The sequence below is a fragment of the Nannospalax galili genome, unplaced genomic scaffold (genome assembly GCF_000622305.1).
Source record: "Nannospalax galili isolate Female #2095 unplaced genomic scaffold, S.galili_v1.0 scaffold161, whole genome shotgun sequence".
NCBI classification, from domain to species: Eukaryota; Metazoa; Chordata; class Mammalia; order Rodentia; family Spalacidae; genus Nannospalax; species Nannospalax galili.
In genome coordinates, this window is record NW_008348586.1 from 4,253,366 (window position 1) to 4,276,370 (window position 23,005).

General features: G+C 43.8%; 1 protein-coding gene and 1 pseudogene across 11 annotated transcripts in view; one reads left to right on the plus strand and one right to left on the minus strand.

Annotated features, from left to right (window-relative positions):
- Positions 1 to 363: 363 nt before the first annotated feature.
- The window catches only part of Stn1 (STN1 subunit of CST complex), a 38,643-nt gene continuing 16,001 nt past the window's right edge, over positions 364 to 23,005 (minus strand). For 8 of the 11 annotated variants that reach the window (XM_029569648.1, XM_029569651.1, XM_029569652.1 and 5 more), the window contains 6 exons: positions 16,256 to 16,423; positions 15,482 to 15,605; positions 14,474 to 14,648; positions 9,814 to 9,936; positions 6,470 to 6,542; positions 364 to 631 (listed from right to left, as the gene is read on the minus strand). In XM_029569648.1, the coding sequence (XP_029425508.1) occupies positions 474 to 631; positions 6,470 to 6,542; positions 9,814 to 9,936; positions 14,474 to 14,648; positions 15,482 to 15,605; positions 16,256 to 16,423 (821 nt within the window). In that variant the 3' untranslated portion in view covers positions 364 to 473. The remainder of the gene's footprint in view (positions 632 to 6,469; positions 6,543 to 9,813; positions 9,937 to 14,473; positions 14,649 to 15,481; positions 15,606 to 16,255; positions 16,424 to 23,005) is intronic. The other 3 variants (XM_008845693.3, XM_029569653.1, XM_017801248.2) reach the window with 3 other exon arrangements.
- Positions 12,449 to 13,882, plus strand: LOC103744061 (annotated as a pseudogene).

Below are 23,005 nucleotides of genomic sequence, written 5' to 3' on the forward strand. Positions count from 1 at the left end.
GCGCCAGGGCCTCAGGAACCAGAGGCAAGTGGCACTCATGCAGGGGGAACTATGCTCATACACTGGTTTTTAACGCATTGGCAGAGCCCAATAGGGATGAATCTGGTAGCAAGGAGTTTGAAACACTTAAGACTGTGTGGTCTGGCCATAGCTTCTTATGTTCTTGACATGCAGGGGCCTTTACTCTGGGACATTCCTCTACCTGGAACAGCAATAAAATCACAACCTCCCCCTATCCCATTCTACTCTGAGTGACATCTAGTCTAGCTAGGAAGTCAACAAGGAGGGTTTGCATGTCATGGCTAAGACCAAGGTCACCGTATCTCACAGCAAGTGGAAAGCAGTCAAATCCTATTCCCCCAGTGAGTATGATAATGTTTATTGTGATATCACAAACATGCAAGCCCCACACAATGTCTGTGCTCATAGACTGGGATGAACAGCTCCTTGACTCTAGCTCTGTGGGCCTCTGCTCAGAATGCCATGTAGTAGTGGTCCCTGGTGCTAATGATGTCACTCTGGTCCTCTAGGAGCTCTAGCACCTGCTGCAGCACAGCTTTGCTTAGGTCCCGGTGGAGGCTCAGGCGTGCACAGGCCAAGATGTGCATCAAGTGGCAGCCCTTTTCTACATCTGTGGGGAGAAAAAGGCAGGTGCTAAGTGTGGTTATGATCATCAGGCCCTCCTCTATCCCTCTCCAAACCCCCCAGGGCCAGCACGGACAGAGTGACAAGATCTCTGGATAATTCTTCCACACATTAAAGTCTGAAGTGTATGAGTCTAGAAGAACACAAACAATCTGTTCTCAGGCTCCTCATGCCCCCACAGTGGTATGGCCCACCTCTCAATGCTCTGACCTTCAGCCATCAAGGATTCTCAATCAGTAATTGCATGTCTATGATCTAATAGGTGTTTTGTGCTTAATAAACTTTTTTCTCTGGTACCATTACACACGGAAGTATACACACTTAGTATTGAACCTCTGGCTTCCCAGGCAGAGACCTCTTGAGAGTCACAGCAGAGCTGGTCTTTCCTAGAAGTCCTGATTTGATGGCACACCCATAAGACAAGGGGTTCCTACCTTTAGCCTGTCACATGCCTGCCCACCTGGCTTCCATCTGGGTCTTCTCTGTGACAACTGTAGTCTAGTAAGCTTTTACTTTCAACCACAAACAGACCACTTGGGTATCCAAGTGATGAAAGCTGAGGGTTGGCAACCCCCATCCCGTTCCTTGGTTTTCACACCAAGGGTTGTGGCTCCTTTCTAATGTGGTTCCCCACTGGGGGATCATTAAGTCTACTTTCATAGGCTGTGATTAGCATTCTTTTGTTCTTACCAAGCAGCCTAAAATAGACTATAACAGAAAAATTAGAATGTATTGCATTATAATTATATTTTGTCATTTTACCTCATATAAACAGCTTTTAACATAAAACATCGCCCTGAGTCAAAGTGGAACCTCATCACTAAAAGCAAGCTCTTCCTAGTCTGCCTGGCAGGGCCACGTGCAGCTCCAGCACCGGCAAGCACCGGCAGCTCTGCAGCCACTGCAAGTGGTTTTCACATGGTAGCACTGGGGCTTGAGGTCCCTGGAAGGTGCTCACAGAATGCTCCAGTGTGGGGCAAAACATAGCTGACCGTCATGCACTTCTGCAGCCTTGAGCAAGTCACAGCATCCCAAAGAATTAGTTTTCTTACTGATGGCTGGAGGACAGGAACCACCTGATATCCTCCCAAACTCTTAAGGTCCTGGCCTAACAAAGATTAGATGGCACCCTCTAGTGGCCGAATCCATGTATTACTCTTCATTGGTTTGCTGTTCTCCTATTTCTGGGTTTCTTTATCCAACATTCACTGGGTCAAGATTTCTTGAACACATGTTGCATGTGTAGCACTGAGCAGGGAGGCATATGCGGAATGTGCCCAGTGGAGAAATGACACCATAGCCCACCAGACCTGAGTGCAAATCCCGACTCAGCCACTGGGCAAAGTGGCTTCTACTCAACAGGATGCATGGGATAGGAGACTCAGGGTAGGTGCATCCTATGTAAGGAACGACTAAGATTCTACATTGCACCCATGACCTAAAGGGATACACACATGTCCATCCTTGCCTAAAAAAGCCATGGCCCTCCCCTAGAAGAAAAAGATGGTAGGTGAGCTTATGATGGCAGTGGGAAACAACTAACGAAACCAGCACTTGTACATGTGCTCGAGCACGTACACACACACAGACACACACAGACACACAGACACACACACACACCCGCACATGCCTGGTACTCTCCACATAGTTCAGGCTGGCCTCAAACTCATGGCAATACTCTTGCCTCAGCCTCCTAAGTTCTGGGATTACCAGCAGGTTCCACCATGCCCAGCTGAAAAAAAAATCACTATGAGGTAGTGTCATGAACAGAAAATACAACTGCCCTTGATAGGTGGTATGTGAAGTTCATCTGTGGTGATCATCTAGTGAAATGATGTCTTTTGAGAACCCATCAAATGTCAGTTTTCTTGGACACAACACTGATAGGGTGGACATAGGGGAGAATGTCCTTAAGCTTAAGAGCACAAGTTCAGTGAATCTAGGTGAAAGGCACATGAGCTTTTTTTGTACTGAGCTTAATTTTTCTGTATGTAAGAACAATTTCAGAGTAAAAAGGCATTTTTAATATAGAATTTTTTCTTTTTGGATAATTTGCCATTTATTATACCATACTTTAACTGAAACCCAGAGTTTTTAAGCATTTAAGTTTTTAGCCCACTAATAATAGTGCAAAATCCACACACAGATTCCATCTGAAATTGCTTGCTCCCATTTCAACATTAAAGCAGAGAGCTAGTCAGCCTTCTAACACCAGGGTGCCATTAGGAAAGGGAATCTCATTTTTCTCATCCTTTTTTAGCCCAAATCATGTGCTAAGGACTCTTTAAACAACTTTATGAACTCTAATTCACTTACATCTCATAATGACCTCTCAGAGAGGTTCTGTTATGTCCTGCTCTTAACACAAAGAGTCTGAAGCAGACTCGCCCAAGGTGACGCAGACTTCACAAAGTGGCAGTGCTGGGGACTCAGGAGCCTAGATCTTCCTGATGTCACGTGGTGTCCATCTCTAGACAAACTCCTGTTAGTCCTTCAAGGATCTAAAACAGGCTTGGTGTGTGCAGTCCTTCCTGTACTGTGGACTCGGCCCTTGCTCAGTCACTCATAAATGAATGGGGAGTCCAGTTCTCCTAGCTATCACCCGACAAGGAAAATCTCACCATTTTATACGAAAGGTAAGAAATGAGCTAAATGCTCAGTAGGAATGACAAAATGGTCAACTAACCTTTCTGGACAAGTGGGGAATACTGCAAAGTTATTAAAAAGACTGAGGCCCTTTTCCATGTACAATGCTACTGCCAATGACCTCTAGAAGTCAGCGCTGGATGGGAAATATAACGTGGAGACACTAGATAATAAGCTAACCTTGGGTCTCTAAAACAGATGGACTCTACAAGTGCCCAGGGCATCACTAGAAGGATGCTGGCTTGGTGTGAAGAGAGAGTCTGACTTTCTCTGTACAATTAAAAATTTTATTATATTTAATTTTTTATTTTTATTTTTTAAATATTTTATTATTTTTTAAAATTTTATGTGTATGAGTGTATCGCCTGCATGTATGTGAGTGCACCCATGTTGTGCAATGCTGTGGAGGTCAGAAGAGGGCTTTGGATTCCCCTGGAACTGGAGTTAAGGACGGTTCATAGCTGCCATGTGGGTGCTGGGAATCAAACCCAGATCTTCTGCAAGAGCAGTCAGTGCTCTTAACCACTGAGCCATCTCTTCAGCCCCTGCATTTTATTATTATTTTATGTCTGTGAGTGTACTGCCTGCATGTGTATAAGAGCACCCATGTCCTGCAATGCTTGTGGAGGTCAGAAGGAGTCAGATCCCCGGAACTGGAGTTATGTGGGTGCTGGGAATTGAACCTGGGTCCTCTGTAAGAGCAGTTAATGCTCTTAACCTCTAAGCCATTTCTCCAGCCCCCCTTTTTTTTTGAGACAGGGTCTCCTTGTAGCCTCAGTTATAGTTCTCAGTATGAACTCATAGAGATCTGCCTCTGCTAGGATTAAAGCCATGGGCCACTAGGCCCATGCATTCTGCATTTTTGCTCTGCTTCACTTCCTATGATTTATATACATTATTATTCAGGATAATCATTTTAGTGGCATAGGTTATGATACTAGGAAGACGAGTGTCACAGAAGCTGCTAACAGAGTTCCTATGAGCTCTCTCACCAGTATTCTGTCAAACAGAATTCAGCGCCCAGGAGTTATTTGACCCAGATGATTGGCATGTGGCTTTTAGAGGTTCCCATATACAGATCAAGTGATAGGGCCTGTTTGCATTGACACTCACCAGGCAGGAGCTGGCCCACAGGTGTTTGTAAAAGGAGGTCAGAGGACAACTTTTCAGGAGTCAGACTTTCACCTTGTTGAGCAGCATCTCTCATTCTTCTGCTGCACTGTGTGTTCCAGACTACTTGGGCCATAAGCTTCCTGGAGATTCTCCCGTCTCTGTCTCTTATTTTCCAAGGAGTGCTAGGATCACAGATGTGGGCTAATGAATCTAGCTTTTTAACATGGGTTCTAAGGATCTGAACTCTGGTGGTCAGGCTGCACAGCAAGCACTCTGACCCACTGAGCCAGCTCTCCAGCCAAACCTGTCACCCTTGCTGCACCTCTGGTCACTAGGCTGTCAGGTCCTTCTAAGGAAGGAAACATGAACTCCTCTCCTCTTTACCAAGTGCCAGGCTTTAAACCATTCCCATGCAGATCAAACTAAGAATGTGGCTGAGGGGGCTGGGGTGCAGAGTAGAAAAACAGCATTTTGGGAGCACCTTCTTTTCCTTTGTGGCCAAGGATCCTCATATGGAACTGTTCTTCAATGCTAGGAAAAGAAGGTGCTCCCAAGATGCTGATCCTCCACTGCTGGCAGACGGGTTTTCCCTCAATGAAAAGATGTTTATTTGGTTTTGGTTAAGACAAGTCCTGTGGGCTGGGAAGATGGCTCGGCAGGTAAGAATGCTTTCTGTGCAAGTTGTTTGAGGACATCAGTTCAAATTCCCAACATCCAAACAAGAAAAGCCAGGTGTGGCTGCATATGAGGCCGTAACTCCAGTGCTGGGGGGCGGGGGTGGGGGACCATGGGACGAGGATCACTGGGCTTCCTAGGACTTGCTGGCTGCCAGCCTAGAGCTAGGTTCAGTGAGAGACCATCTCTCACTCGGAATAAGGCCAAGTGTGATAAAAGCAAGACATCCGAAGTCTTCCTTTGGTTTCCATGTGCAAACAATACACACACACACACACACACACACACACACACACACACACACACACAGTCTCTATGTAGATCAAGCTGGCCTCAAACAGTGGATCTTCCTGCCTCAGTCTTCTAAGTGCTGGGATTACAGGAACATACTGCCAGACCTGGCCAGGATGCTTGTTCTTACTGTTCTGAATAAATAAAATAATACTCATTCACTAAAATTACAGACCAGTTGTCATACCACTTTGGGTTCTGACCTCATCGGGTCCTAAATACCAGGGCAGACGACCTGGCTCAACAATGCCTGCTGACTCAGACTGAGCAAGTCCAGGCCCTGGTCTGTCTGGGCTGAGGAGTAAAAGACTTTTCTAGAGAAAAAGAAAACAGGATAGGAGAAGTGGCACCAGCAGCAATCCTCTCTGTTCCCAGGATCATGTGTTGACCTAAGTCAATATTTGTTATTGGCTTATGTTTGCAAAAGGCAGACTCAGAAAAGTCACCTTGAAGACTGACCGGTTTACATAGGATTTAAATACAGGTCTGATACTTCTCTTTCTAATTAGTGTGAAAATGTCAGGCTCATTTTGAGACTAGCTTCAGTTCCAGGGTCTAGCCACTAGGGGCTGACCTAACTCCACAAAACCATTTTATTTGCAACTTAAGTTTCCAAAATGCCTGAATTACATCATTCAAGAACTGCAATGTCTAGAACCATTCTGCTTAACACTGACAGGCCTTGATGTTAGACATGGGGGGAGATGTCAAGTTTATGTTCAAAGGCGAGTGGTAAACATGGAGGGCAAACAACACAACTGAGAGATCAGGGGAACCAGGAAAGCATCTCGAAGCCTTAGCTTGGTGGCACACCTCAGTGTGTCAGAAACCCCTGGGGAGCTCACTCATAGACCCCTACGGGATCAGAAACCCCAGGGGTGGGACATGGTGCTGCGTATTTTAAAGCTCCATGTAGCCAAAATCCCAATAGCTATGCCAGCATCACATGTGTTAGAGAGGAAACTAAGGCTCTTGAACAGGAGCCCAGCTGTCTCCTTTCCAAGTCAGCAATGGGAAAAGCTCCAGTCTCCTAACTGACTGTCCAGCTCTGGGGAGGGAACCCAGAACAAGCTCAGCACCTGTACCTTATGACACTTACGATTTGGTTTCTGGCAGTCTTCCTGAATGATTTTGCGGATCTTTTGGTGCAGGTCTTTGTCTTCTCTGGTTACCTACATAAAAGAGTCCAGAGAAAATATGCTGTTATGGGGCTGAAGAGATGGCTCAGTGGTTAAGAGCACTTGCTGTTCTTGTGGAGGACCTGGGTTCAGTTCCCGGCACCGACATGGCAGCTAACAACCATCTGTAACTCCAGTTCCAGGGGATACAACATTTTTTCAGGTTGCCAAGGGCACTGCACACACTGGTGCACTTACATATATGAAGGCACACACTCCTACACATAAAATAAAAATAAATCTTAAAAACCAACCAAACAAACAAAAACGCTGTTAGGGAACACAGCAGTGTATTGCCCAGATCCCAAATCAGCATGTAGGGTAGTTCTGCAAACTTCACAACAATCATCCTCTCCACCCCAGGAATGAGATTTGGATACTTGGCCTGTTGCAAACCAGCTCTGTCCCTAAGCAGTCACTGCTGAGGAGCTAGCTGGGCCACATACTCTCAGGAGCCAGTTCATCGGGGCCATGAGGTTAAATAAAACTGGTATTCTGTATCTTAAAGGAGCAATTTTTATTTCCACACTCGAAACCCACTCATAACATTTCTCTTCCTTGCTGTAATATTTTTGAAGGGGCCACAAGTGCTCAAAGCCTCTGACCTTTATCTTAACACTCCTTCCTCTGGGCTCTGACACCTATCTTGTGTTTCTTTAGTTTCTCGCCTACTAAACACAGGAAAAATTAAAGAAGAAATAATCATGGAAAAGCTAGCAAGACAGTAAATGTAGTCTATCTGTTGAAATACTTCCTGCTCTTGGAGGCAGATATAACCATGTTTCTTTCTCAACTAGTTTTGGTAGTAGAAAAACAGCCATCAAACAAGTCTCACCCTCAGGTCCAGTAGTAAGTCTAATAATGAGAGAAGAGAGGGAAGGAAAGGGCAGAAGGGGGGCGGTTGGAAGAAAGGAGGGAGGGAGAGAAGAGAAGAAACAGAGGCGGGAGAGTGGGAAGGAAAGAGAGAGGAAAAGAAAGAAGGGCGGAGGGAAGGAGGACGAGGAGGAAGGACAGAAGGAAGGAGGGAAGGACAGAAGGAAAGAGGAAGAAAAGAAAAAGAGAGAAAGGGAGGGAGGAGAGGGAAGGAGGGACGGGGAAGAAAGGAGAGGGGAATGAGGGCAAGGAGGGAAGGGGAAAGAGGGGAGAGAGAGGACGCACCTAAGCATGTAAATGCACAACTGCAAATTTGGACTGTAGAGACAGACCATGAACATCTGTGTGCCCTGACTTACAGAGTGGGGGCACTTGTAACATCTGATGTCTTTCAATTTACAAGGTTACTGTGACAATTAAATGTGGTGAGACATCAGAGCTGCTGAAATCTGAACAAACAGAAGTATTAGCACTGCTATGATAACCGTGTCCCCAAAGCTGGGCACAGGAGAAAGGAAACCCACAAAGCAGGCAGTGAGTAGAAGGGGCGGGGTGCAGCCACAGAAGGGGACGAGATCTATTCTTGTCTGATCGCCTCCTCTTCCAGCTCATGGCGATTCACAGGAGGAAGCGCCCAGCCCTGCCACACCTCACCCTAGGCAGCTACAGAGGCCTTACTGCTTCCCAGGAAAGCTGCGCTCTACAGACCCTCACAGACGTCAACCCCAGAACCTACAGGAACACGTCTCCAAGAGGGCTGGGGTTGAGCTGCCCAGCTCAGCTTGCCAATGGCCACCACCTCCCATCTGGCCCTCCTGGGTGGACTGCCTCTCCCACAAGTTACTCAACAGCACTGTAAACTCCTCCTACTCTCCAAAGAGGAAATACCCTGCTAAGGAAACCTTCCTCAAGGGAATTGCCTGTAAGTAGCTGACTTCCCTTAAGCCACACCTCTACTGTTGACACTGTGGCACCAGCAGGCCGGTTCTCATAGCTCCTCCTGGATGCAGCAAGAGGCAAACAACGGCCATGCCAGTGCTCTTGGTGGGAGGCTTGCCAGGTAGGGCCTTCAGGGACGTCAACTGGACTGTGCCACCTGAAAGCTTTAACCAAGTGTCCTTTGCTCCTTAAACTTTCCTTCAAGAGTCAATCTTGCAGAAATACTGACATGAATTCGCAAAGACAGCTGTGCAGAAAGGACCATGGCAACAGTACTTGTGACAGTACAAGTTAGATACCCCATAAATGTTCATCACAAAGGAATGGCTAGAAAATTCTGATAAGGATTCAGAGTATGGAATATGAGGTGTTAAGGAAAGTGAGGCAGATTCACAGGTACTGGCAAAGGCACCAGGGATGGACTATTGTGGTACCAAAAAAGGTTACTCAGAACAATAGTTCTCAATTGCCCCAGAAGACATTTGGCAATGTCTGAAGACACTTTTAGTTGTTGCAAAAGGGGAGGTGCTACTGGTATCTGATGAGTGAAGGTCAGGGATGCTAACTTCTGTCAATGTGTGGGACAGTCCTTACAACATATAATCCTCTGGCAAAATGGTGCTGAAGAAGATGGTTCTCTTTTTTTGGGGGGGGTGTCTTTCTGAGACAGGGTCTCCCTATAGCCCCAGCTGGCTTGGAACTCACTATGTAGACCAAGCTGGCCTTGAACTCATAGAGATCCGCTACCTTTGCCTCCCGAATGCTGGGATTTAAAAAGGCATGTGCCACCACACCCACTCGAGGATGGTTCTTGAGTTAGAAGATGACTGCATTTTCTCTGGTAAAAAAAAATACATATAGGAGCATATTTCTAAATGTATGCATCTGTGAACACACAGACAAATATTTATAAGGCAGCTTGGGCCTGGTGGAGTGGCACATGCTTGTAATCCCAGCACTGGAGAGATGGAGGCAGAAGATATAGTGAGTTGGAGGCTAGTCTGGGCTACACAGTGAGTTCCAGGATAGTTTGGGATACAGGACAAGATGAGGTCTCACAAAACCAGAGATAAAGGCCAGAGAGATGGCTAGGTGGTTGAGAGCACTTGGTACTCCAGAGGACCCAAGTTTGGTTCCCAGTACCCAGGTCAGGTGGTTCACAACCTCCTATAACTCTAGTTTAAGGGGATCTGACACCCTCTTCTGACCTTTGTGGGTACCTGCACACATATGCAGACACACAACACATATACGTAAGTAAAAAGAAATCTTAAAACCAAAGATAAAATATATATATAGCTTGGGGAAAGGTAAGAGCTAACTTTCACATCTGACTTTATGTGCTTCTTAATGATTTTAAAAAAACACACATATATTCATAAGTAATAAATGTATTTGCAATTGAAGCTATGAAGGCGAAAAAATTAAAAAATTAAAATTGCAGGTCTCTTACATAGTATAGGTTATCAAAACTATCATCTTTCTGGAACACGAGTCCTTTTTCCTGTAGCAGCATTATAGCATTCTTAAATATACTATGAATTGCTTTGGAAGTGGTGTTGTTCTTTAATTCCACCTGCACAGGGAGGTAAAAGAAAAGAAAAAGAAATAAATCCTGTCTTCTATCACCTATGAGCAACTCCTCAGACCAACTGGTTTATGAATTCACCCAACTGGCTTTACATGTGCTGAGTCAACATGATCCAGGTATGTGACAATTGAGTCAGATGGTATTTAGGCAGGGCTGGAAGTTTGCTCTGGAGGGTCACACTTGATAACTGTTCCATACTTCAGTTGTGATTTGTTTGTTTAATGTGATGACCTACAGTGTTAAGTCACAGCTTTGCCCTCTTACCGCTGGATAATCTTTTACATACAATCTTCCAGCACCTTTAGAAAAGTCAGCTTGGCAGGGAGAGGGCACATAGGCCTAGGAGAGTAAGGGCAGTTGCAGCTATGACCAGGGAGGACTCCGCAAAACTGGCTCTCAGTAAACACAAACAATATGTGAAGCTTCCTTTGCAGAAACCTCTGCCTCATGTGACCTCGGGATGGGCTGTACTTCTCTGCCTGTTTTAAAGATCATGGTCCTCTGAGAGCAAAGACTCCAGGGGTCTCTCCTGTAAAGCCAGCAGCTTCTCAAACTGGGATCTGTGTCTTGCTTATCCTTTTCAAAAGAACAATGACAGACTTGCGAGATTCAGGAAACCAAAATTGCTCACAGACTGAAGCAGGGACTCGGCTCAGGCCAGGAACTTCCTGAAATATATATAGTCTGTACTCCCAAACAAACTCAACATTCATCCAGCTGTCAGAGAAACAATGGCTTTGCAAGATCTGCTTATCATGTTTCTGAATTTGCTAAGAAAGGCCACTCATAGGGAAAAGAAAAGAAGAAAAGAAAAGACAGGGGGAAATAAGCTTTCATGTGTGAGACAACAGAGTGCTAAAGAGACTCGGGTTTCACCATCACTGTCAGCATCTTTAGTCTCCCAAAGCTCTATTAAATGGAATTTAGTTGAATGACACTGACCTCCCTGAGCACTGCAATGTGACCACTTAATTCATAATTGATGGAAGAAACCATTTTCAAAGAAAAACAAATACAGCATTGCACTCGTTTCTTTTTAAACACACAGCACTAGTTGGGCACAATTTTCTGCTCTAAGCTTTCTCAAAATCATATGTCAAAACTTCCCCCTTAGAACACTCTGACTCGGGGAGTCCTTAATTATAGCCATCACCTGAGAGCTGGCTCCGTATGAAGAAGGTAATTCTCAATATGATCCATACGTGTTAACCCTGGCAGCCAGGCATTGTGGCACACACCTGAAATCCCAGTACACAGGAGGTTGAACAGGAGGACCATGAATTTGAGGCTACCCTGAGCTATATGGCAAGTTTCAGGACAGCCTGGGCTATAGAACAAGAGCCTGTCTCAAAATGAGGGTTGGTGAGATGGCTCAGCAGGTAAAGGTGCTTGCTGCCAAGCATAAGAACTTGCTGCCAAGCTTGACAATCTGAGTTTGATCTCTGGGACTGACATGGTAGGGGGAGGGAACTGACTCCCTCAGGTTGTCCTCTGGTCTTTTCACTCATGTAATGGCATCTATGCATGCACACACACACAAAATAGACAGCAATAAAAAAGATCTTAAGAAAAAGGAGAGAGGGAGGAAGACAGAGAAGAAGAATGCAGTCAAGGGAGGGAGGGGAAAGTGAGGAGAGAGAGGGAGGCAGGCAGGGAGATTACTTGCAAATACACAGAGAGCCACAAGTCCTGGGAGGTCAGTTTGGCTTTGAGCCTACTCTAAATGATTAAATGGGAAGAAGGTCAATGGGAAATGGACAGATGGAAAGCCACAATTGTTTAGAAGCAACCCTGGCAAAGAACAAAGAACACAGACATGACCTTCTCCACTTGAGCGTTTTCTGAAACGCTATCCCTCATCTCTCTGTATGAAATCCTGGTCATTGGGCACATAGCCTGTTGCCAGGAAGAGGTAATAAGGTTCATGAACAAAACTGAGAAGCAAGGATCAGGCCACAAGGCTGGGATGGTGACCGGGTATCTGTTCCACCAGAATACCATGCAGAATAAGTTAGGTTTTTAGTAAGAGCATTCAGAGCAGCCTGGCTGGGAGTGAAATAGAAGAGTAGAAAATGTGGGGACTGGGCTGAAGAGTTAGCTTGGTGGTTAAGAGCACTGGCTGCTCTTACAGAGGACCCAGAGTTGATTCCCAGTACCAACACGGCAGTTAACAACTGTCCTAACTCCAGTTCCAGGGGATCCAACACCCTCTTCTGACCTCCACAGGCATTGTATGACATGGGTGCACTTAACATATGTGCAGGCAATACACTCAGACACATAAAATAAAAATAATAAATAAAAATTTTTTTTAGTCTTTTTGAGACGGTCTCCCTGTAGCCCCAGCTGTCCTGGAACTCACTATGGAGACCAGGCTGGCCTTGAACTCACAGAGATCCACCTGCCTCTGCCTCCCTAGTGCTGGGATTAAAGGCGTGCACCACCATGCCTGGCCAAATATAATATTTTTTTAAAAAAGAAAGAAAGAAAATGTTGGGACAGTCCCATAATGGAGACCGGTTATTGTGTACAAATCAGTTCTTGGGTACGGATAATGAAGAGGTTTTAGATAGTGGCAAATCTCTATGTACTACCAGGGAAGCATCAACAGGACATGCTGCTCACTGACAAGCTAGGTCTCCTAGAGCCTACAATTGCGTTACCATGTGGGTAAAAGGAAGGAACACAACTACCTACTGTTACTATAAACTCAGATCCAAAAGCAGATTCAGGAGTCTAGCCCTGGTCTTTGGAGTCAGGAAGAGGGTAGGTGAGAGGATGGGAAGGAAACCTACTTTCAATTCTCCAGGACTGTTTATTTGAATGTTAGAAATCCATTCATTTTTTTAAAAAAATAGTAAATAACTGTAGTCTGCCTTTTCCAGCCCTGTGAGGGTCTAAGTAGCAAAGAACAAGGCAAACAGGGTCCTTGTTCTCACAGGTCTGAAATTCTGGTGGGGGAATAGGTGGGCAAACAAGTACATGCCAGTAACATCACAGATAGGATGCAACAGGATGCTGATGATGGGGGGCAAGTGGCAATTCAGAGCAGGTAGGCAGCCAGAAGATGACATGTAACCTGAGATTACTTATTTGCTTAAATAAGTCATGCCTTTCCACTGTGCCGTTCTCCTACACTGGAGGAAGTCATGGCGCCCAGCCGGAATGGCATGATCCTGAAGCCCCACTTCCACACGGACTGGCAGCAGTGAGGGAACACTTTGTTCAAACAGCTGGCAGGGAAGATCTGCAGATGCAAGGCTCGACAGGCAAAAGCATGCTACGCTGCCCCTTGTTTTGCCCATCCAGACCATAGTGAGGTGCCCCACAGTAAAATACAACACCAAGGAGGTCCGAACTGGCAGGGGCTTCGGCTTGGAAGAGCTCCAAGTGGCCAGTATCCATAGGAAGGTGGCCCACACCATCGGCATCTCTGCAGACCCAAGAAGGCCGAACAAGTCCAAGGAATCCCTACAGGCTAATGTGTAGGCTGAAGGAGTAGCATTCTAAGCTCATCCTCTTTCCCAGGGAGCCTTTTGCTCCCAAGAGAGACAGCTCTGCTGAAGAACTCAATTGGCCACCCAGCTAACAGGACCAGTGATGCCCATCCAGAATGTCTATAAAAAGGAGAAAGCCAGAGTGATCGCAGAGGAAGAGAAGAACTTTGAGGCTTTGTCAGTCTCTGCATGGCCTGGGCCAGCACCTAGATCCTTTGAGCAAAATGGGCCAAGATGTTGAGAAGAAAAAGTAATGCTCTGTTGGAGCATTATAATAAATTTACAGTAAAGTGAACAAAACAAACAAAAATAAATGAGTCACGTAAAACAACAAACCTCAGAAAAGTAATAAAAGGGAAAACCTAAAACCCAAACTCTCAACTGGTCTTGATTTCATATGGATACAAACCACCAAAGCAACCAAACAAGCCTGCCTGGAACACTGTGGGTACAAGACTGGGGAAAGGCAAGGCTTTACCAAGAGGAACGGAAAAGTTCTTTGGCATTCTTTGAAATTTTCAGTTGTAAATCTGACTCACTACAACTTAGTCTTTATTTAAATTCCTACAAGAGGACAGATTAACCCTTTTCTAAAGAAGAAAGAGCAAGTCATTAAAAACCCTGATTTAGGTTTAAGAATCATCTTGCTAATCAATAAATCATCTTGTATGAAGGGTAATTACCTCTTCCTACCTCTTTCCCCCTCATTTGGTTTGTGCTGGGATTAAATACCCGTCTCAGTGAGTACTAACAGCTAGGTGCTGTGACCTTAGTCTATTATTTTTCTACTCAAACATTAAGTACAATGTGATTAAAAGGAGAAAAGGGACAGGTTCAGCCTCATTTAAAATTCCTAGTGGTCAATGACCTTTCCAGAATAGAAACAACATGTGTTAGAACCATGACCTCTTCTCCTCTGTGGGTCCACCCTGTGAGTCTTAATGTCAGTCACCCACACCCTTCAGCCTTTAGCCACAGGCTTGGAGCAGAGGACTTGAATTCTCCTGTGAGCAGGCTGCACTTACTTGGTCAGGGCAGGTACTCTCAATCACAGGCTGACTGGCCAGGGACAGTAAGGACTCCACCATTTCTAACTCCTGCTGGTAGAAGCTTTGCACTCTCTTCTCCTCAAGGAATTCTTTGACTTTCTCACTCAACAAAGATGTGAGACTCGCGAGATCCAAAGTGCCTGGATTGCTGCTGGGGCAAAGTTTTAAAAAGCCTTGCAGAAAACTATCACCTCTGTTCCTTTCAGTGTAAGACAGTGAGTTAGGAGATGTCATTCTATTCTGATGCTTTTTTATTTTTCCTAACAAAAGATAATTTATATAGTTGCCATTGTTTGAGAATTGACAGACATTCATAATAGATGAGAAAAAGCCAAGAAAAGCATAGAGGGGGGCTGGAGAGATGGCTCAGTGGTTAAGAGCACTGGCTGCTCTTGCAGAAGACCAAGGTTTGGATCCCAGCACCCACATAGTGGCTAACAACCATCCATAACTCCAGTTCCAAGGGATCCAATGCCTTCTTCTGGTCTCTGCAGACACTGCATGCACATGGTATACTTATATACCTGCAGGCAAAACACTCATACAGATTTAAAAAGAAAGTTAAAGAGAGGGCTGGGGGTATAGCTTAGTGGTACTGCACCAGCCTAGCATGAGTGGGGTCCTGTGTTCATTTCCTAGTGCTGCAAAAAAAAAAAAAAGGATGTGTGTTGGATCAATGAGTTTATAGTTTTCATCTGATTTGGCAAACTTGCAGTCACTTAGTATTTTTTCTATGCCCTCCTTCCATTCCTTTAGGAACTCTAATTATAATATACTTGCATTTCCTTCACAAGAACCCTAGAACCTTTGTACCATGGTCATCTTCACTTTGCAGAAGAGGAAACTGAAGCATAGAGGGTTGGAGTCTCACAGTGCTCTGGTGGACACTTCAGGACTGGCATACCAGCCAACCCTAGCATCTGGCTCCCACCTCTGGGTCCCCGTGCTGCTGTCATGTTCTCCACATGACAAAGCAGAACTCACCTCAGTGCCATTTCTTTCTTCAGGGCTGGGCTGCAGAAGGGCTGGTCATAAACCCTCCGGTAGAGAGCTGGCAGCTCAAGCATCCTTCCAATTTGAATACTCCACATTGGGTCATTCACTTTATCTATCAGCCCCAAGAAAAAGACACCACAAATATATCATGAGAACACAGCACTTATGTCTAAATTACAACTAGGACAGTAATCTAGAATCACAGGATGGTTTTCAGCCATCCTGTAAGAGGGAGGCAGGCAGAACAAACAAGTCTGGGTTACATCATCAGTGATAGTGATTCATGTGTTATGCTGGTGGACCATAAGGGCTGCCCTTGGGACTTTCGGCTGAAAACCAGCCAGCACAGTGCAAAGGGGGAGATTCTGGACATCTTATTTCTAATTAGCTATTTTCGTTAAAGTTAATGGGCTTAATAGTGTTCAAGAATTTCCATCATATGGAAGAATCAGAACACTCTGCTCTAATGGACTGACATTTAGAATTTCAAAGTACTTCAGAAACTGTGATGCTATCCAAATAAACTTGCCAACTATAGAGTCATTCATTCATTTTCTCCCAATTTGCCCATAATTAACATTCTTCAAAATAAAATTAAGAAATGCTGCTTTTCTAAAAACAGTGCCCTAAATATAATTTCCTCCATTAGAATGAAATCTTAAACGAACCTTTTGCAAGTCTGACTTTGAGCTAAACAAGCATTTACAGAACACATACCCAGAATAGCAACTAACTCATTTGGCAGAAACCTCATGTGCTTACAATAAATGATGGCATGAATTTCTCGCTTTTCTCTGAACGTGCGGACATGGCCTCTGACTTGGATGAGATCCCCAATTGCTATCTTAGTTTTCTGCTCAATGGTTTCCTGTAGTTTCTTAAGCTGTGAGGTCATGCTTAGCTCTCTTGCTGTGCCTGGAGCAGCTGGGACTGTAAGGACCAATAGAAAAGAGAGAGAGGCATAACCAAGCATTCCTTCACCCTGGGCACTCAGATTGAGGGTCAGACCAGCCCGATACATTTGCGCTCCTTCTGATTAGGCACTCTACTAGAGGAGATCTTCATAACCTTCTGAAATCCTCTACTCAATAAGAGACATAAGCTGTAATTATTGAAAAACAGAATAAAGGGAAAGGAGTCTGGATGAGGCCAAACAGGCAAGTTCCAGGGTTGAAAGCAATGTCCACTTTCCATCTTTGCATTGCTGGTGCAGAGCTCTAAGCAGTCCTGAGCATGGTCCTGTACTACGTGTTCAAAGAGGCTGGGCGGCAACAGCTCTACACAACCCTTTATTTTGTATTTTTAACTGTTTCTTTGTTTTTTTGGTGGTACTAGGAATTGAACCTAGGGCCTCTTGGATGCTTGGTAGCACTGAGTAGCACCCCCAGCTCTCTTTACCTTTTCTAGTTTTATTTTTGGACAAGGTCTCACTAAGTAGTCCAGGTTGACTTTGAACTCACTCTGTAGTTCAGGTAAGCTTTTAAAATTGTTTATTTCATTTATTCTTATTTTATATGTATGAGTGTTTTGCCTCTATGTATGTAAACACACCCATGCATGTAGTACTATGTAGACCAGAAGAGGGTGCTGGATCCCCTGAAACTAGAGTTATGGATGGTTGTTAGCCACCAAGGTGCTGAGAACCACTATGTGGATGCTGGGACTCAAACACTATTCCACCATAAGAGCAGTCAGTGCTCTTAACTGCTGAGCCATCTCTCTAGCCTTACTACCCAGGTAGGCTTCTTAAAAGTATGGATTTATTTTATTTTTAATTATGTATTGTGTGCATGCCCAGGCATGCAGGTGCCTGCAGAGGCACTGGATCCCCTGAATCTGGAATTACAGGTGGTTGTGAGCAGCCCAATGTGGGAGACTACATAGATATGTCACCACACCTGGTCCCTCTCTTGCAATTTAAAAGAAAAATAAAATTTTATGGAATCATGATTTGTTAAGATTTTTCAGGTTGTAGAAACTGCAGCTGGTGATGGAGCTCTGAGCATGTCTACATTGCTGATGACATCATGCAAAAACATGATGGGCTTTTTTCCTGGCAAATATGTAACAAGTAAGGAGCTGAAACTCAGTGAACAGTTCCAAAGAAAAAAATAATTGTCTAATCATCCATTGTCACAAATAGCATACATTTGTTACTTCCTCTGGTTCTGGACTTGTGTTAAGTAAATTCATCATGCAAGGATTAAAGTCAGTCATGGGTAACAGCCCTAATGTTTGAAGTAGACCCTCACATTATCCTCATTTCATAAGAGAAGAAAGAGGGACTTCAGAGTGGAGAAGAAACACAGGGCCTTGAAACAAGCTGTCAAGTCACAGAGCTACGAACAGGTAAGCTGAGATGCAAGTCAGGCCTTTCTGCTCCAAGAGCCAAATGCTACCCATTACACTGTACCTATCCCATGTACTGCTAGTGATAAAAATCAAAATGAAAAGTTGTAAAAGGGGGAGAAATATTTAGCAAGGCTAGTAAACTAAATTGGCATGTTTAACATGACAGAAGCTGTATTGTATAACATGCTGAGTTAGTCTCAGCACTTTGAAGGCTAAAGGAGGAGGATGTAGAGCGTTCAAGGCCATCTGGGGTTGCATGGCCATTTTTCAAAAACAAAGCAATAAACAAATATTGAGTTGTGCAGCAGATTCTGTATTTAAAATTATGAAAGGGGGGCTTGAGAGGTAGGCTCAGTGGTTAAGAACATTGGTTGTTCTTCCAGAAGACCCGGGTTCAAATCCCAGCATCCACATGGCAGCTAACAACTGTCCATAACTCCAGTCCCAGGGGATCCGACAGACTCTTCTGATCTCTGCGGGCACTGCACGACATGGGTGCACTTACCTGGATGCAGGCAATACACGCATATACATAAAATTTTAAAAAATTAAATTAAAAAAATAAATAAAATTATGAAAGGCAGAAAAAATAGAATCTTTAACACTGCCCCAGGTCTAACTATGGAAAATGTACATATCCTCGGGGGTAGGCAGCGGAGAAGATGTTATAACCACAAAGTCTCTGTAGCTAGACACTGTAGTTTGAACTGTAGTTTTTTTTTTAAAAAAAATTTCATTTATTATTTTTATTTTTTATGTGTATAAGTGTATCGCCTGCATGTCTGTAAGTGCACCTCTGTCATGCAATGCCTGAGGAGGTCAGAAGAGGGTATTGGATCCCCTGGGACTAGAGGTATGGATGGTTGTTAGCCACCAAGTGAAGGCTGGGAATTGAACCCAAGTCCTCTGCAAGAACAGCCAGTGCTCTTAATCGCTGAGCCATCTCTCCAGGCCCTCACACTGAAGCTTCTGTTGCTAACCAGCTGTTTACAAGTAACTTGACCTCTCTCTGTGATATAAGTTTCTCATCTCTGAAATGGACCTAATAGATGTGAGTGAGAGGCTTGGATGTGATAGTACATTGTGAAGTCTTTAGAAAGGCACCCATATACCCAAACATTGAAGGTTATTTTTATTTAACTGTGTAAGTTTCTTATTTGCTACAATTTGGAAGTAAAATTTAATGGTGGTGTTTATTTAGAGTTGAATGCACATTGGCTCTTTTCACCACGAAGTTGCCCAAGGTTGAAGGAGGGAGAAGAGAGCGTGCACACATGCATGAGAGATCAGTCTAGCTCCCCAGAAAGAGTGACAGGTGGGACAAGTCTCTGCACGAATACCTTTGATAGTGGTTTGAGAGAGGGTCTCTAACTACACCAAGGCTGGCCTGGAACTCACCATCCTTCTGCTCTATTCTCCCAAGGAGTGGGATTACAGGCACACACCACTACGCAGGGCTCTGAATTCACACTTTAAAAGGTTATTTATGGGGGGGCCTGGTGGTGCAGGCCTGTAATCCTAGCTACTCAGGAAGCTGAGACCACTGGAACATGAATTTAAAGCCTACCTGGGGGCTGGAGAGATGGCTCAGCAATTAATAACATTTACTGCTCTTCCAGAGAACCCAAGTTCGGTTCCCAGCATCCACATCAGGAGGCTCATAACCATATGTGACTCCAGCTCCCATGTCCTCTGGACTCTGAGGGTACCCACAGAGACAGGCAGACAGACAGATAGGCAGACAGACACACACACACATGAACGCAAAAATAAAAAAAAAGAAGTTTTTAAAAATATAAGCACCTAAGTAAATAAATAGCAAAAAAAAACTATGTGGGAATTTTAATCTTTTGTTTTTGTTTTTGCTTTTTTTTGAAACAGAGTCTCTTGTAGTCTAGTCTGGAATTGAACTCATTATGTAGCAAAGATGACTATGAATCTCTGATCTTCCTGCCTCTGCCTCCTAAGTGCTGGAGTTATAGGTTTGTTCTGTCATGCTAGGTTGGCTACATGCTTTTATTTTTATTTTTTTATTTAATTTTATTTTTTGAGACAGTGTCTCACTATGAAGTCCTGGCTAGCCTGGAACTTGCTATGTTGACCAGGCTGACCTTGAACTCAGAGATCCGACTGTCTCTCCCTCTGTCTCTGCGTGGGCCTCCAAGCCCAACTAACTATGCATTTTTATGTGAGATGATCTACCCTGTGTTTCTTTGTTGATAAGAACATACTTCTACTTCCCTTTACATTTCAAGGAAGCTGTGTCCACCACATTTACTATATACACTACCCACTGCTTTACCTTTTATGTTTATTTGATTTCACATTCTAGTACATAAACATTTGTAAAAACTCTTACCTGGTTAAAGCAAATAATTATCTGAATCATAAATAAAAACATTGACTGGGCTGGAGAGATGGCTCAGTGGGTAAAGACACTTATTACTCTTCCAGTTCCCAGCACCCACATCAGGCAGCTCACAATAGTATGGAACTGAGGTTCCAGTCGATCTGATACACTCTGGACTCCGAGGGCACCTGCATGCATGTGGTACACATAAATTCATGCAGGCACACACATATAGATATAAATAAAAAATAAATCTGAAAGGGATTTAAAAAAAATTATATATATATATATGTAGATGTAATCTACATATATATATATTTTTTTGGGGGGGGTCTTTTTTGAGGTAGGGTCTCCCTGTAGCCCCAGTTAGCCTGGAACTCGCTATGTAGACCAGGCTGGCCTTGAACTCACAGAGATCCACCTGCCTCTGCCTCCCCAGTGCTGGGATCAAAGGCGTGCGCCACCATGCCTGTCAATAATTTTTTTTAAATCTTGGGTTTTGAATCTATTCCTCTTATTACTGGTGACAATTTTTAAGTGCTTTAACTGGGGACTTACTAGAATCATAGCAGGGCAACTTTACTGGGCTAAATCCACAATTCATCTTCTTTGGGTTGCTTTATGTAAGCTGCAAATTAGAAATAAGGGTAAACTCTTTCCAGATATTGATATCCATCCACCTGAAACAACATTAGTTTAATGCTGATTTATTTCCTCCTGTTCTGGCTTGTCTTGATAGGGTTTCTATAATGGAGTAATCCCTTTTATGGTCTCTTCATAAAATTCTCTGCTTTCTGACCCACTATAGTTTTGACATCCATGGTTTTGTAATGTGCAGTGGTGATAATTAGAACTCATTTGCCAGACTAAAAGCATCAGTAACACAGGGCGCACAAAGAACTGTGTGCATGCAGTAACCAACACCTAGGAAACTGGATGCAACTGGTATTATTGCTGCTTAGCTTACTGGGTTTCTTCTGAAAATATGCAAGAATGCTTTTTAAAAGGCTGCTCTAGCTGTGTTCCTATTTCCAGACCCTCCTCTACTCAGGCTGATGTGTAAGGGTATTTATAAACTTCATTGGCATTATGTAAACATTATAGATGGTAATAAATGCTTCATACTGCACCACTGAAATTATCAGGCTGACGGTTGGTCTGAGAAAAAGAGGCCCAGCTTTCATTTAAAGAGTGAGCCAAATTGCTGAAAGAAGGCTCTAGCGTGTAATTTAATGAATGTAATGAGACGGCTGGAGCCTGATGGAACTTCATTTGAAGTAGTCCATTCCATCCTGAAAGACAGATCCCCTTTAACATTCTAATGCTGAAGGCAAGCTTTCTTAACTTTGTTCATAAGCTAAGTCCAAATGGTACATTCAGTCTGACATTTACAGGAGCTAACATTATATTCTTATATTTTAACTGCCTGGAGCATAATTTTGACTCAAACGAAACTTTGTTTTTAAAAAATTATCTCTTTTGGCCACCTTCCAATAGAAAGCTTTTAAACTGTGGGCCATTAAATTAAAAAGGGAGAATGAGTGAGTTGGGAACAATTTAGAAATATCACTTCATGTGTAACATGAGGAGAACCCTTTTTAGGCTTTTTCCTGGTACGCCTGCCTGCCCTCTTCTTTATATCTACAAAGCAATGTTCAATTAAAACTACCCTCTGTAGCAGGGTATGGTGGCGCATGCCTTTAATCCCAGCACTTGGGAGGCAGGGGCAGGCAGATCTTTGTGAGTTCGAGGCCCGCCTGGTCTACATAGTGAGTTCCAGGACAGCTGGGGCTACAAGGAGACCCTGTCTCAAAAAAGACAAAAACAAAACAAACAAACAAACAAACAAAAAAAAAAAACTACCCTCTGTAATTGTTCATTGATTCATCTACTTTCTGGCTTGTAAAACATTTTCTTCTCAGTATGTTCAGTATTAAAAGCCATTTTGTTGATCTAAAGCACTTTTAAGTATAGGGATTATATAGTATTCCTGATGATGCTGCTTTTTTAAAAAGAGTTAATTTTGAAAATGAAACCAGTATCTAAAACACGGGTCTGCAAACCACATACCAAATCAATCCATAGCCTGGTTTATAAGTAGTTTTAGTAGGACACAGTCATGACTGACTGTTTTATGTATTAGCCATGGATGATATGTGCTAAAATGGTATTCTCAAATGGTTGATACAGCCAGGCGTGGTGGTGCATACCTTTGATACCAGCATTCAGGAAGCAGAGGCAGGCAGATTTCTGTGAGATCTGGTCAGCTTGGTCTACATAGTGGGCTCCAGGAGAGCTGGGGCTACAAAAAGACCCTGTCTCAAAAAACAAAAACAAAAAACAGAGGTTAGATGCAAGGAAAGTGAATTATCTCACATGGATGGCATCCTACTATATATGTTACAGAACAGAGGAAAAGACAGCGCCAATTTCTGTAGCTTCTCAGAGCTAAAAGCGATCAGATACCACTAACATTGCACTACCCCATTACATAACAGGGCTGGCACTGTAGCTCCCTGGTAGAGTTCTTGCCCAGTATGTTCAAAGCCCTAGATTTTATCCCTAGCATCATACACGTGCATGTACACACACACGCACATGCACACACATACAACCGAACACATGCACAAAACAAGCATGGTTGAAATATATTCATGTAACTCCAATGTGAATTCAGTTAGTCATTGTGTTCAATACACAATTTTAAAATTTATATTACTTAACGGCTAATTTCCAAAGGAATCCTATTTTTTTTTTTTGGTCTTTTTGAGACAGGGTCTCCCTGTAGCCCCACCTGTCCTCTTGAACTC